Source organism: Stegodyphus dumicola, chromosome 6 (genome assembly GCF_044657685.1).
Source record: "Stegodyphus dumicola isolate Sdum_Otavi_A_Nest chromosome 6, ASM4465768v1".
NCBI classification, from domain to species: Eukaryota; Metazoa; Arthropoda; class Arachnida; order Araneae; family Eresidae; genus Stegodyphus; species Stegodyphus dumicola.
The window spans coordinates 114145499-114162174 of record NC_140773.1 but is presented as its reverse complement, the minus strand read 5'-3'; the positions used below and the strand labels follow the sequence as shown (position 1 = coordinate 114162174).

The window sequence follows — 16676 nt, the reverse complement described above, 5'->3', positions numbered from 1 at the left end:
GAGCTCACGAAGTCGAGTAGCTGAGTGGGTATATATATATATATATATGTGTGTGTGTGTGTGTGTGTGTATGTATGTATATATATATATATATATATATATATATATAATTTATTTACTAAATAATATTGATTAATTGATTATATAATATCCTAAGTTTAATTACAGTAGGATTATCTTAAAAGAGTATATTTTATATATATGCTTTTGATGGGGCCGATTGCAGCCAAAAAGGGAGGTGCATAACTACATGTTATAACAGTCCTATATACAAAATTTCAACATTCTGAGGCTCTTTATTTTCGAGTTATGGGGTATACATACATAGGTCCGTACGTACGTACAGACGTCGCGAAAAAATCTCTGCTGAATCCATTTTAAATGCTTTCTGCAATCCATTTTGGGAAAAAGAGTCCTTTATTTTGTCCTTATGTACAGATGTCACTCAAAAACATCGTAAAATTGTATTCTATAGCGGTCAAAATGCATATTTTCGTTGAACTATGATACGCGAAAATTTTCATGATTACAATACTTCCTTTAGTTCTTACGAGGAAGTAAAAATTATCAGGCTTAAAACGGCTATTTATTTCCCTTTTTGAGATGTGGCTACAGGATATGTTCAGCAGATAGAGTAGTTCAAAGAGATTAATTTCATACCGTCTCTGAGAACTAGATTTACATCCCTGTTGAGACCACCATTGTAACCATTCAGATTATTGCATCTTGCACTGATATCCTAATTTTTTATATTATGCAAAACTCGAGCGTTCATCTCACAACGGAGCCCACCAGCGGCCGAGCGGTAAAGACGCTGAACACTGGTAGTTCGGTCCGAGGTTCGAATCCCGCGAACGGGCTGGCTGCATGGGCGTTTTCGTGGTTTTCCCCATGTGTAACGTGTATACGAGCCAGTTTCCCCTAGAAAGTCCTCCACGAAAGGCATCCCTCCCCTTAGGCAGATAGCCCTAGTGAGCTTTGCCATAATTAAATACACCACCATCATCTCACAACGATATCCCCCCTTTTCTGATCTTTATTCATATGGTTGAGTAACAGATAAGCTGTTCATTGAAGGAAATATATTAAAACTCATATATAAAATTTCTAAGCGAAGATATTCATTATGAGCGAAGATATTCATTATATATTGCAACTGCCAGTCAGAAAATGATAATTTTCTTAATTTTGATATACTGTATTTCAAAATCCATTAATTAGAATTACTTTCATCACCCACATCTTTGGCGATTACGTTTCCACTTGGAAAAATTTCAATCTGTAACATTTTGAAAACATTAAACAATTTTTTATTCTAATAAAAGTGAATTTCTTAAATAATTATATGTGAGCATGCTGTACTTCTACAATCGATTAACAGTATCCGAAAGTAAATATATATATATATATATAACTTCCAGTTACTCATACTTTCAAGATAAGTTACAGAATTTTATGGAAAAACGTGCACGAAAATAAATTTACTGCACTTCCAGTTACTCAGATTTTCTAGACACATTTATCACAGAATTTTATGTAAACAGTTTCAATAAAATAAATATTGCTGAAATATTTACAAATATTACTTTTTTATATAAAAATCATATACAAATATACCACTTTATATACACCGTATACGCTATACCGCTTTGTATAGAAAAATGCCCAGTTAGTAAAATGTCATTGTGCATTATTGAGTAAAATGCAAAACCTTGGATACATTTACATGCAAAACTGATGGAGATATTTGTAATTAATGGTTTCATAAAGTCTGCTACATTAATAGTGAATATTTTTGTTCAATAAAGATAAGTAGGAACTAGCAAAATGAGCAATTTTTATTTGTAGTTCCTGCTTAAATCTGAAGGAAAGATAATTTATATATGTTCGATGACACGATACAGAAAATGAAAAGTTAGGAAATTCATTACACTATACTTCAGCGAATTTTGTAAATAAGGGGCATGGAAAAAATGTATTCATATATTAGACTTCTAGATCTATGGGAACCGTATAAAAGTTTTTATTTTCAAAACCGTGATATCATTAGCTTAATAAATAATACTATTACCTGCATATGATTGATGGGAAAGCCAATGGAATGCGCCCGAGAAAAAATTATTTTATTTACAGTATAAAATGAAGATTATGATACCTGACAACAGCATTATTTCAGTTAAGGTGCATCAAGATATGTACGACAAATGTATTGTATTTTCTGATTTATTGTTAGCAATTCCATCGTGGACCTGAGATAAAATTCTGTATATTTTTCGTCATCTTGTCTCCTAGATCATGGGCTCACCTAACATCGAGCTTGTAGGCTGAATAACAAATCTATAGGTTTGAATGTTTCTTTCGAGTGGTGGTAATCGGGAAAAAGAAGACCATCGCACCATCTAACATCGAAGTAATCCGAACAAAATTTCGATTACCATTATTTCTTGAAAGTCCTAATTTCATCGCAGTAATACAAAATTAATGTCGTAATTAAATCCATTTATCAGAATAAATTGAAGTACACTGATGCATTTCATTTTGAATTACATTCATGTGTTTGTGTTTCATCTTTATGCTTAGATATATAATTATACTTTAAGTTGCTTTCATAGTTCAACAATCTGCAATACGGAGAGAGAAGAAAAGGTGCTGAAAAACGTTTTCGCATGATTACTTAAGGAGAGACATCTAAATGTAAAATAGCATGTTTTTGTGTATTTATAAATGGGTTCTACAACTAGTTCATGATAAAATACGAAATATTATTTCACAAAAATTAAAACATTAGATTAAAAATTCCAATAAATATTTAGGATTTATCAGAATTAAAATAAATATTTGGTTTTATTGTCAGATAATTTTCCATTCGCCTTATATGTACTTGATGATGCATACTGAATAGTAAACTTCTGTCGAAACGTCAAAAGTGTGGTAAACGAGACTCAGTAATTATAAGAAGTCCAATCATAATGTTATGCTATTACTAATCCATTTTATCAGAAGCTCAAGTAATGAAACCAGAAGGAATAAAGTAAGCATAAAACAAATAACTACACCATACAATATTTTCAAATCTAATCACACTATATCGGAAACATTTATATACCATGTCACTCAAACTTACCTTGAACATATAGATACGTTTAGAAGACTCCATGTTATAGATTTCTGTATCAAATCCAGGTGTAACTTAATAAACACTCGGTATGCTTGACTAATGTAAAAAATTACCAAAGTGATTTGAAGAGGAGATGTTAAACGTTCAGTGGTCTGCCGATGTTTAACGCCGATGTCAAATTGAAGGGCAATATTAAACCCCTTCGCTTATTTCCATAAGCATCCGGATGTGATTGGGAATTGAGTCATATTTGAGTATATCGAGACAAGGAAGCGTGGCGTTGTATGTTACTACACGTGTAACCCAAAGGGGGAAATGGAGAAATGCTTGAAAAGGAATCCTTGTCAAACTTGTCAACATTTTTGTTAACTGTCATTGTTGGTCCAGCACAGAGCTAGTAGGTAGCCTGATTTAGATCCGAATCTCATATTTGGCGATAATTTTTTCCGTCATTTATATTTGTATTTTTTGTAGTGTAATTTTTTAATTTTAAAATGCTTATTTGATTTTAAAACAGGAGAACTGTGTTTTCTGAAATAATTATTTTATTTATTCAATATAAGATAGCAACGTGAGTTTGAAATTAAAGTTTATGACTTGAAAAAGTATTTATAGGATATTTTAAATTATTATGAATTTATTTGTATCTGAGTTGAATTATCTCCCAGGTAGATAAATGATGTTTCAGAATTAATTTTTGTCTATTAGAAAATCAACAGAGGCCTTCAAGTGTTTTTACAGAAACAAAAACACCTTTATTTTTATGTTGTTAATGTTAAACATAAAATATTATTATTTGCATGACTATTATACAAAGATTTTAGTACAATAAAATTATAAATATCCAAGCATTGTTCTATCCGGATGGTAAAAACAATCAGATATTGGTTTTCCTTAGACCAAATATTTCTCAAAATGCAAATGAGGAAATTTTTTTCTCATTTATAGCATTTTGTATTAATAAAAATTCAGTTAAAAGACATTTTTATTTCAATAAAACAGAAACATTATTTTTTAAAACAAAATTAGGCAATGAAAACTGTTTTGTTAATGGCATATTAACTAAATAAAAAATATTGAATTTGACCAAAAAAAAATTGACTTCTTTGAAGAAAAAGGTATCATTTTCTCAAAAAATAAGAACAACGCGACATCTCCAAAAGGATAGTATATATATTAAATAGCTGTAATTATTCTCTACACTGTAAGACTGAAATTTCTTGATCGGAGAAGAAATTATTGTAATGTCACAACGTTTGTTTAGTGTATATTTAGAAATGGAACACTTGCTATGTTTAAACCATTATTCACGATGTAGAAAGAACTTTAGGTGTATATACGATGCGTAATTATTCTTCTGTTAAAATGTTTAGGTTACACATTAATCGAAAATTATAAACTAATTTATGTATCGCTCATTTAACTGAATGAATTTAACAACTTTTTAAAAAGTGTTTATCGTGATACATTAAATATAACTTAAATCTATGACAAATTTTAAAATGTATAAGTAACGTAACAGAAAAATTAAAATGGCCTAGTGAAAAACGTGAGTCATCCAGGTATAGGATTTCTGAATATTTGAAGTCCATATATCGCGTTCCAGATATTTGGAATCTAAACAGTTGCAGTTATTTGTGGAGCTGTCCCTAGGAGACAAGCAATTTCTGACATGGTTATTATAACTAACTATTAAACAGTAATTACATATACTATATTTAAAAATGTTCGTATTTTTAACTGTAATTTTCTTTGTTATTTGATAATTAATTTGCATAGCTTACATAATACACCTATATACAAAAGGCGGTGTAAGTTATTCTTAGCTCTTTCCGCTTGCCTTCATGGTGCAACTGGAAAGATCCGGCTAAAAGTCGAGAGTTATAGAGCTCCAGTCCCGGCGAAGACATTGCAGTTTATCATGTTCCCTGCTTTTAGAAATCTAATGTCTTTAAAATGGAATCATCATAACTGCTTTTCAGTTCGGTCTTAGCAGTTCTTTATTTCGTCTGAAATAATCCAGCCATGAAATTCAGGCGATAGGCAATATCTTTATTTAACATGTAGAGAAAGCATTTAGAGTATTAAAATAGCATAAAAGCACACCTTAAGTAATTAAAAAAAATTACATCTTTGCATTTGCAAGTCAGAACAAAGATGAATGAATTTTAGTTTGCTCAGCACAATTCCTAGTCCCTAACCCCCTAAATAGTATAGTTTTATTTTGCCTCGTTATTAGCATGTTTTAATTTGAATACTACTACATAGTTAGATATTATTTCATTTTTAAATTTCTTTGATATATAGCTATATTCTCCATGTAAGTCCTTTGAGATATATGCAAGCAATTAAGTGTTAGGAAGGTCTAAATTCAGGGTTCTCAAATATTTTTGCCCCGAGCATCCCTTTTACCATTTATAGAAGATCATTCCCCTCTCCATTCCAAAGCTTGAAAAATAAATGCATGCATTGTCTATATTTAGATAATTGATTTTTAAATTGAATTAAAAAAAAGAGTGAAAAATGTTGATAAATATCAAAATTTAAATAAAAGTAGTTTTTTATAATCATAAATTAAAACTAAATACTTAATAGCTAAATAAAAACCTGACCGCATTTTCCCTGAAACTATGAAATTCCCCATCAGGGACAGGGAGGAATTCCCATTGGTTAACTGTTGGTCTGAATGATAAAGAACATGCGTTGTGTTAGCGGGTAGTAAAAAAGGAAGTCTTTTTAACTGGAAAAAAAAAAGAAAAAAAAAAAAAAAAAAACCTTAAAGGGTTTAAAAAATTAAAATTTCATCTTATATTTCTCTATCTGTGTCTTTTTTATATTTCTATATTGGAAAGAGGGTCAGTTTGAAAACCTAGCAAGCAGCGGACCACGTATACATACATACACACACATATATATATAATCAAATAGTTGATTATTAATTAAGTCTTTGCAGCAGAGGCGCAGGATTCTAAAAATAGTTCTACTTTTTTTTTGTTTATATGATATATAAATTCCTTACTACTTTCTTTCTACTTTCTTTTTAGTTATGTTATATATATAAACAAACCATATATATATAAACACATAAACAAACTATATATATATGTTCAAAACATTCGAGGAAAATATTTGTAGGATATTTCAGTTTTAAATGTTAAAAATATTATTTAGTCGCCTTGAGAGTAATCCATGTGAGAAATTGCTTGTCTTCAAAGGACAGCTTCATCGCAAAACACATGTTTATTCGAGATTTCTTTCCTGATATTCTTTAAAGCATTCCTAAAAATCGTCCTTTGGTATTTATCATGTTGTTTTGGATAGATTGAACTCTCTAAAACCACTGACCCTCTTTGAAAGGAATGAACTGCGGGATCGGGCAGTGAGAAATCTGGCCAGTAAGGTATTTACGGCATGCCAGGGGCCTGGTTTTGATCAATGAATTCCAAGTTTTTTTTGCTCATATACCTTTTAATACTCAGATCGCATTGTTTAAATACCAGCTCGGAGCGATTCAAGACATATTTTGATTCTGTTAGCAATTGAACCTGAACTATTCTGTCCCGGAGGATGTTATTCATGTATTTCTATAGTGAGTACGCTAATAGCTTCTAATAACCATATTAAATTATTGCAAGATTCACTTCCATGATATGACTTTTCAGCAAACATTTTAAACAGAGAGGGTATATAGGTTTGGAAATGTATGAGCTTTTTTTAGAAGAGCCAATAATAATAAGTGTAAAATCTGATTCATATTTGCTGCATTCTTTGTAAAATTGTTTAGCTGGGGAGAAGAGGTGGAAAACAATCATATAGTGATAATAAAAACTTACAGCTTATTTAAGTGACTTACATGCTCCAGTGTCTTCGACAAAGAAATTAGTCAAGGTGTCTTATCGGCTAGAATATATAAAATAGTACTTTTTCTCTTAAAATGCCTTTCTGAAACCAATTATTTAATAGTAAGAAATTCTTATAAAGAATTTGTTATGTAAGAGTTTGAAAATTTACCACCTATCCTTTTATCGCTTAGCTTTTGCTCAAAATAAGAGGATTGCCACAAAGATGTGCTATTTAGGCCTAATTATTTTCCTTGCAAAATAAATAAATAAATAAATAAATAAAATAAAATAAATAAATAAAAAGAAATAACATATATGGAGAGTGTTCCTATATTTAATACCTTTTATATGTTTTTTAGGAAGTACTTAAAAAATATAAATTCTTTACGCCTGAGGTTGTTCTATATACTTAAATTTATTATTAAAAAATTATACAAATTATAATTATTAAAAAATTATGCAAATTATAATTAGTAAAAAATTATACAAACAACTTAAAAATATCGATATATGGCAATAAAATAAATTTTATTGAGCAGTGAAATTTTAATTATATAATCACAGAAGCATTGTGCCCCGTTCTCCCACTCACCAAATACAAAAACTGAGTAGGTGATGATTGGTCTGCGAGCTTCTTGGCGAAAAGTTAATCTCGCCAATCATCAGTCATATAGAGCAACCCTAGCTCAAATCGCCAGCATCCTTTCTGCGGCTTGGCCATTGTCCCGCATCCTACAGTGGTGAATAATGATTAAAGTCTCCCTCTCTCAAATGTCCGACAGTCTGACCGTGCAAGCACCTAGGGGTCAGCCAACCGTATTATAATGAGGACCGTTTAGCAGTCAAAACGACATTTTATTTATTGTCTCTTTTATAGCCAACCTAAAAATTCCAATATTCTGGGAACGTTTCGTCTGATAGAATATTTTATGATGAAAATATGTTTCCCCTTAGTTTATTTCATTGCATTTCCTATATCCTGAAAAGATAAAAATTTATTTATTTTATTCAGATATATCGCAACTGTGAAAAGAAACTTATCGCTAAATAAAACCCGACCTATTTTGAATTATAATTTATTATGGTAATTTTACCATATTTAGGATTTTGTCGAAGTTTATTGCAATAATATGAATGTATTGAAGCTTTGAGAAAGAAAATTTCACATCTAAATGGCTGTCGCATTTATAAGTTTTATTGCAGAGATTAAAAGCTATTGGGTCACTTAGTCATTGCATATTTCACAGAAATTGGGGCATAATTGAACATTAAAAACATCTGGTACAACATCATGTATGTTAATAGTGGCAATGAAATTGATTAACTGTTATTAATAACTCTTAAAAAATGTCAGAAAAGACATTAAAAAATTCCTCGTTCTTATTTTCATCTAATATAAGTTTAAAAAATAATTTTTCACATTCAGTTTTTGAGAAATAATGTTAAGAAAAGCACACATAGAAAGTATACTGGTCAATATGAATTATGTGACACGAAAGCGTTTTAGTAATCCTAATATATTTTATATTTCCGTTATGAAATAACAATTTTTCTGTCCTGCTTTATGTTTCGTTTTTCCCTCTACTTATTTTCCTGACAACTCAATTAAATAATAATGTTGATGCTAAAATTCTATGAATTGGATTGGATTATTTAGGCAAAGCGTTCAAAGGCTATCGACCAGTGCTCCATCCCATTTTTGGCCGAGTGACTTCAGGATGGAAACTTAGGATATCGTATTCATCTTTATGTAAAAACAGACTTTCAGTAATTCAGGTCATGTCACAAGTCAGTTTCGCTGTTTTCTAAAACCCCATATACACTTTTCTGCGCTGCTTGAAGATCTGGATCACAGTCATAATTTGAAAAAATAGCACTGCTTTAAAATAAGTTCAAAAGCACGCAAAACTCCGTGAAGGCACTGGTTAGAAATTGTGAGAGTTTTTGATTAGTAAAATAAAAGTTCCCCAAAATCAATAAACAGAAAATAATTAAGGAGAACACTTTTGTTCTGATGAAACTGATGAACTGAGAGATTCTAGATCTGCAGTTACATTTACATTGAATAAGGTTGGCTCTAACGAAAGGAAATTCTTTGAAAACATGGTTTTGGTTTTCATTGGTAACTAAAAGGCAGAACATTAAGAACAAACTTCCTAAATTCTGACTTTATTTTTTTTTTTTAAACGTAGAAACCGGAAGTGATAATCAGAAAGAATGTTTCTATCAGGATGTAATATGCACAAAAGAAAAGCATTTTAAATGAAACTAGAACCATCAAATGAAACTGGATCATAAAAAATCTAATGTGTACGTCACATGACTTCCTTGTACAGAATATTGAATTATACGCACTTTTTCTTGCATTTCATTTAAACTTATTGGGTTGAATTAAATCTACTTCGTCGATAGCGCATAAACCACAATAGAATAAATGCATTCTTTAAAATTTACTATATTTGTTGACCATATTGACACTCTGGCGCTAAGTTTCCTTAACAGCGTTACATTTAATTTATTTTATAACTTCAGCTTCAACTTATAAACATATCACCGGAACTATTACACAAAAGTGTAGTTTTGCGAGCTCATTGAGAATGAAGCTTAAAAGTCGCATCACGATAAGAGTTTCCTGGCATGGTAATCTCTCTAAGGAGAAACGTAGGCAACGAGAAGAAAGAAGGGGGGCCTTGAAGCCTGAAATCAGAGAAGCGGTTTGACTGATGAATAAGCTAGGATCTGATTGGAATATTGAAGAAAACGAGAGGAATCAAATTATTACAGCACGGCTGATGTTACAATACAAGTTGAACATTAAAACACAAATAATGAAGAAATAATGCAAAAATATGTACACTATATACAGTTTTTTATAATAATTAGTTATGACTACTAGCTTTAGCGCAAGTCATGGGCTTTTTAATATACTTTTAAGTACTTTATTTTGAGTATATACACTATATACAGTATATACTAAATTCAGTCTGTAAAGCAATGTTTAAGTAATTAAATTGTGATCACTGTTAGCGAAAAGGTAAGCTTCTCTTCATGCAGGATTTCGTACTTGAAAATTTGTGAATAGTTTACGTAGTCACTAATGAAAGCTTTGTTGAAAAAACAATCATTTGTTCTTCGAAAATAACTTTTAAGTTCTTCAATTTTGAGATCCTTGTCGAGGAGAGCATTTCTGACGAGATAATGTGCATCTGTAATAATTCTAAGGAATTTATTTTGTATGATTTGCAGTTGATGAATTTGCCGGTCAGTGGCTGTATTCCAAGCTGGAGCCGCATAGCAGACATTTTATAACTCAGAATGCACAAAATTTATATCATCTGAAGAAATATCTAATCGTTGCCACGTGTTCTATTCAAATATTATAATAAATCTAAAACGATGTACAAAGGAAATTAAACAAACAAACCAAAAAAAAAAAAAAAAAAAAAAAAGCAGTTTCTTACAGAAGAATAAGTATTTTTTGTTCAATTAATTCATTTCTCACTTCGCTACAAGGTTTAAATACATTAAAACTCAAAATATCTATATTAAAAATTACGAAGTAAATCTTAAATACTTATTTCCTCGAATAAATTCCAGAATGGATTAAGCATGATTTAATTCGCAATAATAAAAGAACGCGTTATCTTTGTTTTTTCGAAGCTTAATTGGCGACAAATCCACTATTCTGCCAAATTTCAAATGTAAACAAACATGGCCGCCATGGCAAAAATAATTAGGCTTAGCCACATTTAAACAACTTTTGAATTTGTTGATAATTCTTTAAATATCATGCACACTTACTAAAGGCATAAAACCCTTAACCGGAAGATAAGAACAACATAATTCAATCATTTTTAACGCAAAAAATGCCCAATTTACAAACATATAAGAATACAGAAACTGAGATCATTGGGCCGAGTAACAGAGTGGATATATATATACAAATGTTTATATACTAATAATAATTATTAATTTAGCCGTGTCTGTGCTGCGACCACAAATAACCCAAACTGATAAAGATTGATAGATTTTAATTAAACAGGTGCCAGTAAAGCAACAGCGTTCCCACGTGAGTAAATATTTATTCAGAATCGTGTTTTCAGTAACAGGTATTCATTATAGAATTAGTAACAATGATGCCATGGCAATCACAAATTATATGGAAATATCATCGCGTGTTCGTTGCTTCAGAAAATGATACGGGAAAGAAATGGCTATTTGAATGCATCGCTGGAAGTAATTAATTTTTATTGACGTGATACATGAAGAATCAAATAGGATTTCATAACGATGAAATATGTTCAACTGTTGTGCCATCGAATTTTTCTGCAGAGTCAAAGGTATGTTATTTGCCCGCTTCCTTGTCACTACGTGAAGATGAAGGACAAAATGGCCCATCAGAACGTGCTCCTAGCATTCTCCTGGACAGTCTACGAATTACGGCAAGGTGTTCAAACGGCGAATTGCATTTTCATGGTAGACTGTTTTGTTAATGATGTTAACTTGTAAAATGCATAAGAATACGAAAAAAGCACAAAGTAAGTTTTCACCAGCAAGGAAGAAGTGCCGAGAACGACACCTTCTCTCGCCTGCCTTCATTCCAAAGACTGCGAAGAAGATAACTAGAATAGTGTTAGACAGCCGGGTGCCTGGGCACAGACAACACCTTCTTAAACAGAAGCCCATCCACCAGATCGTGACGTCACACACTGGCGACTGACAATCGCTGTTGGTTACCCACTACCTGCCTTAAAAGTATATGTGTTTTTAAAGTTTTACTGAAAGGATGGTTTCTTCTAATGATGTAGATATATATTATTTTTCTTTCCTTTTTAATTTATATATATATAGAGAGAGAGAGGGAGAGAGAGAGAGATTTTCTATTCATTCGCGAATATAATATTGGAAACTTATTCATATGCATAAAATACATTATATATTATTAATTTTTTATGCTCTTATATTGTATGTTTACAGTTAAAATAATGCTTTAAAGTAATAGTTGGCTTTTAATAAGTAACATTAATGAAAAGTTAGAATCTCCTTCCATACTAAGAATATTCAAGTCACTTAACTGCATAAAAAGTATATTGGAAGGATGTATAGAAATATTTTTAAGGTTATTAGGAGCTTTTAAATTTTAGCAGGGCAAATTAATAAGCGCAAAAGTTTCCATTAAAGAAACTAGCTCTATATACATATATATATACACAAATTGTAGAACAATTCTTTCTTATTTTTAGTAAATAGCAAGGTGTTAGCCGAGGTTTCCAATTCTCGTTACCAGAGTGTACGTAGTAGAGCCTAATTAAGTCAGGAAAAGTGCTATGACATAATAGGATACCGGACGTTCCTTTGCATTAACACTCTATCCTTCTTTCCTCCTGTAATGAAATTCACAATTTTTTCCCTTCTGCTGTCATTTTACCAAGTATTTTAATAACATTCTCAAAATGTGCTTATTTTTATTACATTTAAATTGTAGATTTTTCTTATAAATTAACATTAAATAAAAATAGTTGCTCATTTTCCCTTCTGTCTTCAGCGGCTCTTTACGAAATAATTTTGTTGAAGACAGATATTTGGGGCAAGCACTGAAAATTCATGGAACAGTGTTTTCTTTCAATCGTACTTGTTTTAATGGAAATTCTATTTTCTTCCCCGTTTTTTTCGTCGTATTTCTCAGAAACATTCTGAAAATCTTCCTCATGGAAATGTAATTCACCGACCTAAATTCGGCAAATGTAAAAATAGACCTGATTAAGTTAATTTTATCCAGTAATAAATGTAAGATTTCTTGTAAAGCGATTTATTTTTTAACAAAACAGGTAATATCAAGCATATGTGTCTTTATTTCCCACTCGGGTGGGGAGGAGAAAAGGATTCTTAGTGACATAAGGTGTAATAATATTTCTATTTTCATGCATTGGGAATTTAATTTATTTCTTATTTTAGGAAAAACTATGCATGTTATATTACAATTAAAAAACATAAGCATATTTATTCCCTTCACAGTCTCTTTACAAAACCTTTTAGTACAAAAATATATTAAATATTAAACTTTCATTTTCTGCTATATACGTATGGAGTTAAAAGTTCCAATTTGTAAAATTAATCAAAACGTAAAAAATTGGAGATTTTAAAAATTAAGTGAATATTTAGCATACATTTCGATACATAATTATTAACCATATAATTCGATACATAATTATACTAAATGATTCGTGATTATGCAATATTATACACAAAGGTATATTGAAATGAAATTCCTTAATATTAACGCATCCATTCATTTAAATAAAACAAATTTTTTAATAATTTAATATGGATTTTAAATAAATCCATTCTTTTAAATAAACATATTCTGTTTTAAATTTTTTAATTCTGTTTTAATTTTTTAATTTAATTTTTAAATTCTGTTTTATATTTTTTAATAATTTAGTATGGATTTTAAATCCATTCTTTTAAATAAACACATTCTGTTTCACATAAAATAGAAGTAAATACCTTAATAAATTTAAACTTCAAGTTAGGCTTAACTTACCCTAGAATATTTCGAAATGGTAAAATTTTTCGCGGTATACATCTTGTTGTTTAGGAAATATTTATACTGACACTTTAGGGCCATTATTATAATTTCCTTGGCATAACGGCACACAACACTTTAAAGGTATAATGGAAAACGAAAAAAAAGTATATCAAGATTAAATTAAGCAGACATTCAACCCATTAAAACAACGTTTTGGTTCATTAACCCGTCCTCTCACGATTTCCCTAACTTGCTCATGCCATCTGGGTGGCCTTGGGCCGAAGGGGCTATCATTCGCACCCCATCGAGATAGCCAACAGTTTATGGCATCACTAAACTACGAGCCTTCAGTAGGGAGGTTTGTGTTTAAGAAGGTGTTGGCACAGAGCAGTACTCTAAATCGAATACCCTTAAATTTTTAAGAACTTGCGGGACAAGAACTTACAGGGTATAAGAATTTACAGGGTATAAGAAGGCAGGTAAGAGAAAATCAGATGGTGCTAGCGTTACAGTACACAAATAAAAAAAAGATCACAAAAATTATATGCAGAGAAAATAGACCATTATTTTGTCACGAATTTTGTACAATGTAACATGAAAAATATGAAGAAAGTGAAGCGCTGCCGGAAAAGTTAGATTACAGGAGCAAGTCTATTCAAAATTGAGATAAATCGCTATCTCCCTAACTTGGTGTTGGTCTTGATGACTAATTTTTTGGCAAGAAATAGTCGAAAGTTTTCGAACTTGGGACCGTTTGGCGACATTTTGGTCCGGTTTCTGTTTAACTGACTCTGTACTGAAACTAAATAACGGTAATTGATCTCTTTATGCAACTGTAACCATATCCAGCCCTTATATGTAACATCAGCAGAATATGGCTTTTATTAATTTCGAGGATTGGAAGGTACTGGAAATTCCTCGGCGACCGGGACAAAACTATATAAGAGCAAAGAAAGAGTCAATTCTCAGTTTTTTAGTTCAGAGCAGACTTCGAACTATTGAGAGATCTCCATACGAGTTTTGCTCTTTAGATGCGCTTTGTATTGCGTTTTGTTTAACGTTCTTAGTAGTTGCTCTTATACTGAGAAGAGCGAATTGTGTGGATAGTTCCAGAACTATAATGTGTTTCTTCTGAGGAAAAAATTCTATCGAGCTATCATCAGTTTCCATTACAAACCAGTACGTAAACAACGTGTCAGGAGAGCGGTTGAATGTGGGTGACAAGAGGAAAGGAACCGTTAGAGAAGTCCGTTAAAGAAGTGATGAAACGGGCCAAGAAAAGAAGGAAGAGGCCGTTAAAGCAGTTTAAGAAAACATGAAAACTGGATAAGAAAATATTTCATCAGATTAAAAAGAAATTAAAAAGGAAATTACTGCTGTAACAGAAAACAAGTTTGAGGCTATGGAAGGCAAAATAAACGGGGTTGAAAATAAAGTTAGAGAAAATGAAGAAAGAGTTTATGCTGTCAAACAACAAATCGAAGGAAGAGTTTCTGCTGTCAAACAGCAAATCGAAGGAAGAGTTGCTGCCAAACAATAAACTGAAAAAAGAGTTTCTGCTGTCGAACAACGATCCTCCCCCTCGGGGGTTGACTCAGGTGAACGCATGGGAAGTACTGGTTAGGATCTGTACTTAAACAGTCTCAACCACGGGGGTATAATAACAGACTTCACAGAAGGCCTGAGGGCCCTCGGGACAGAGTAAGGCTCGGCAGGGACCGTACTGGTACTGCCTTGTCTGCCTTTGCTCTATGGGGTCGCAACATGGTAGATTGTTGGTACAACTGGACACAATTTCGATGCCTTTAATTCGTACTTATGTCTTCCCGACTCTCTCTAAAGCTATCCGCGTATTATGGAAAGACCTTTTGGCAATGAGAACAAGACTCAATTCTTTACATTTTATTTTTCTTATTTAGTTTGCACATAATGGTAAAAGCAAGTAGATGGAATTTAGAAACTAAGGTCTGCCATCTCGCCGCTTTCCTGAGACCAGACGCAGTGGACATCCTTCATACGTCGCCCGAAAACCACAGACGAACATCTATCCGGCGCGCTGGAGCTGCGAAGTGCTAAAACGAATATAGCAAGATTCTAAAATATTGCCAACAGGAACCCACAGAAGCATTCTAGGAACTCACCAAGGATGTTGAAGGGCTGTCATATCTCTCCTTTTAGAACTGGCCAACAGAAACAATGGAAATCCTGTGCCTGCACTAATTCATCGATAGCATCTGGGATCCTCAGATACAGTAAGTCCTGCGAATGACGAATATCAAGGATCTAATAACTTTTTAATGTGCACGGTGAAATTTGAGGTCAGGAAACACAAGATGAAGGAAAGCGACATTAAACCCATAATTGTCTTAAAGGAGTCTTCAAATAAACCTAGCTGGCATGGCATTTTGATCTACCGTTCTACGACAAAACAATAATGTGATCTCTGGGAGTCACTCCATTATCGAAACGCGTCTTATATCGGGAGTTTGAATAAGATAATGGGAAGGCTATCCCATGGCTGCTGATACTTCCAATATCCCAGATCCGGGAAGTTCTTAAAGAACTACATAGCAGTCCTACGGGAGACCACTTCAGAATAATGAAGATTTTGCAGAGAGTTCGAGAGCGCTTTTATTGGAGTAATGCAAAGGATAACGTGCAAAAGTGGTGCCAATTCTGCGATGCCTGTGAGGGTTGGAAAAGGCCAAGGAAATGCAGCCTAGGGAAGTTATAACTTTAATATTTATATTATAACTTTTTAAGCCTAGGGAAGTTTAACTATAATGTAGGAACGTCCTTTAATATAGTGCGTTTGACATCCTGGGACCTCTACCACGAACTGCTAATGGCAACAAATACATCCTAATTGTCATTGATTACTTCCCCAAGTGGCCTGAAGTGTATCCTATTCCTGATCAAGAAGCTGTCACGGTACAGCATTGGATTTCCATGTCTGGAGTGCCTCTTCAGTTACATTCCGATCAAGGAAGGAACTTCATCTTGCCTGTAATAAAAGAAATCTTGAAGCTACTCGACATCGACAAAATTCAAATGACACCTTTTCCCAATCAGACAGCATGGTAGAGAGGTTTAATGGAACTATCCTTAACAACAACTCGCAGATGGTTTCAAGAAACCAACAGGGCTGCGACTAGAATTTATCCTTGTTCTTACTTTCCTAACGCAG

At 32.2% G+C, this 16676-nt stretch overlaps 1 protein-coding gene across 1 annotated transcript in view; it reads right to left on the bottom strand.

Annotated features, from left to right (window-relative positions):
• Positions 1–3424, bottom strand: part of LOC118193986 (uncharacterized) — a 33025-nt gene extending 29601 nt beyond the window's left edge. The window contains exon 1 of the mRNA XM_035365159.2: positions 3125–3424. Within this exon, the coding sequence (XP_035221050.1) occupies positions 3125–3157 (33 nt within the window). The 5' untranslated portion in view covers positions 3158–3424. The remainder of the gene's footprint in view (positions 1–3124) is intronic.
• Between the last annotated feature and the right edge of the window lie 13252 nt (positions 3425–16676).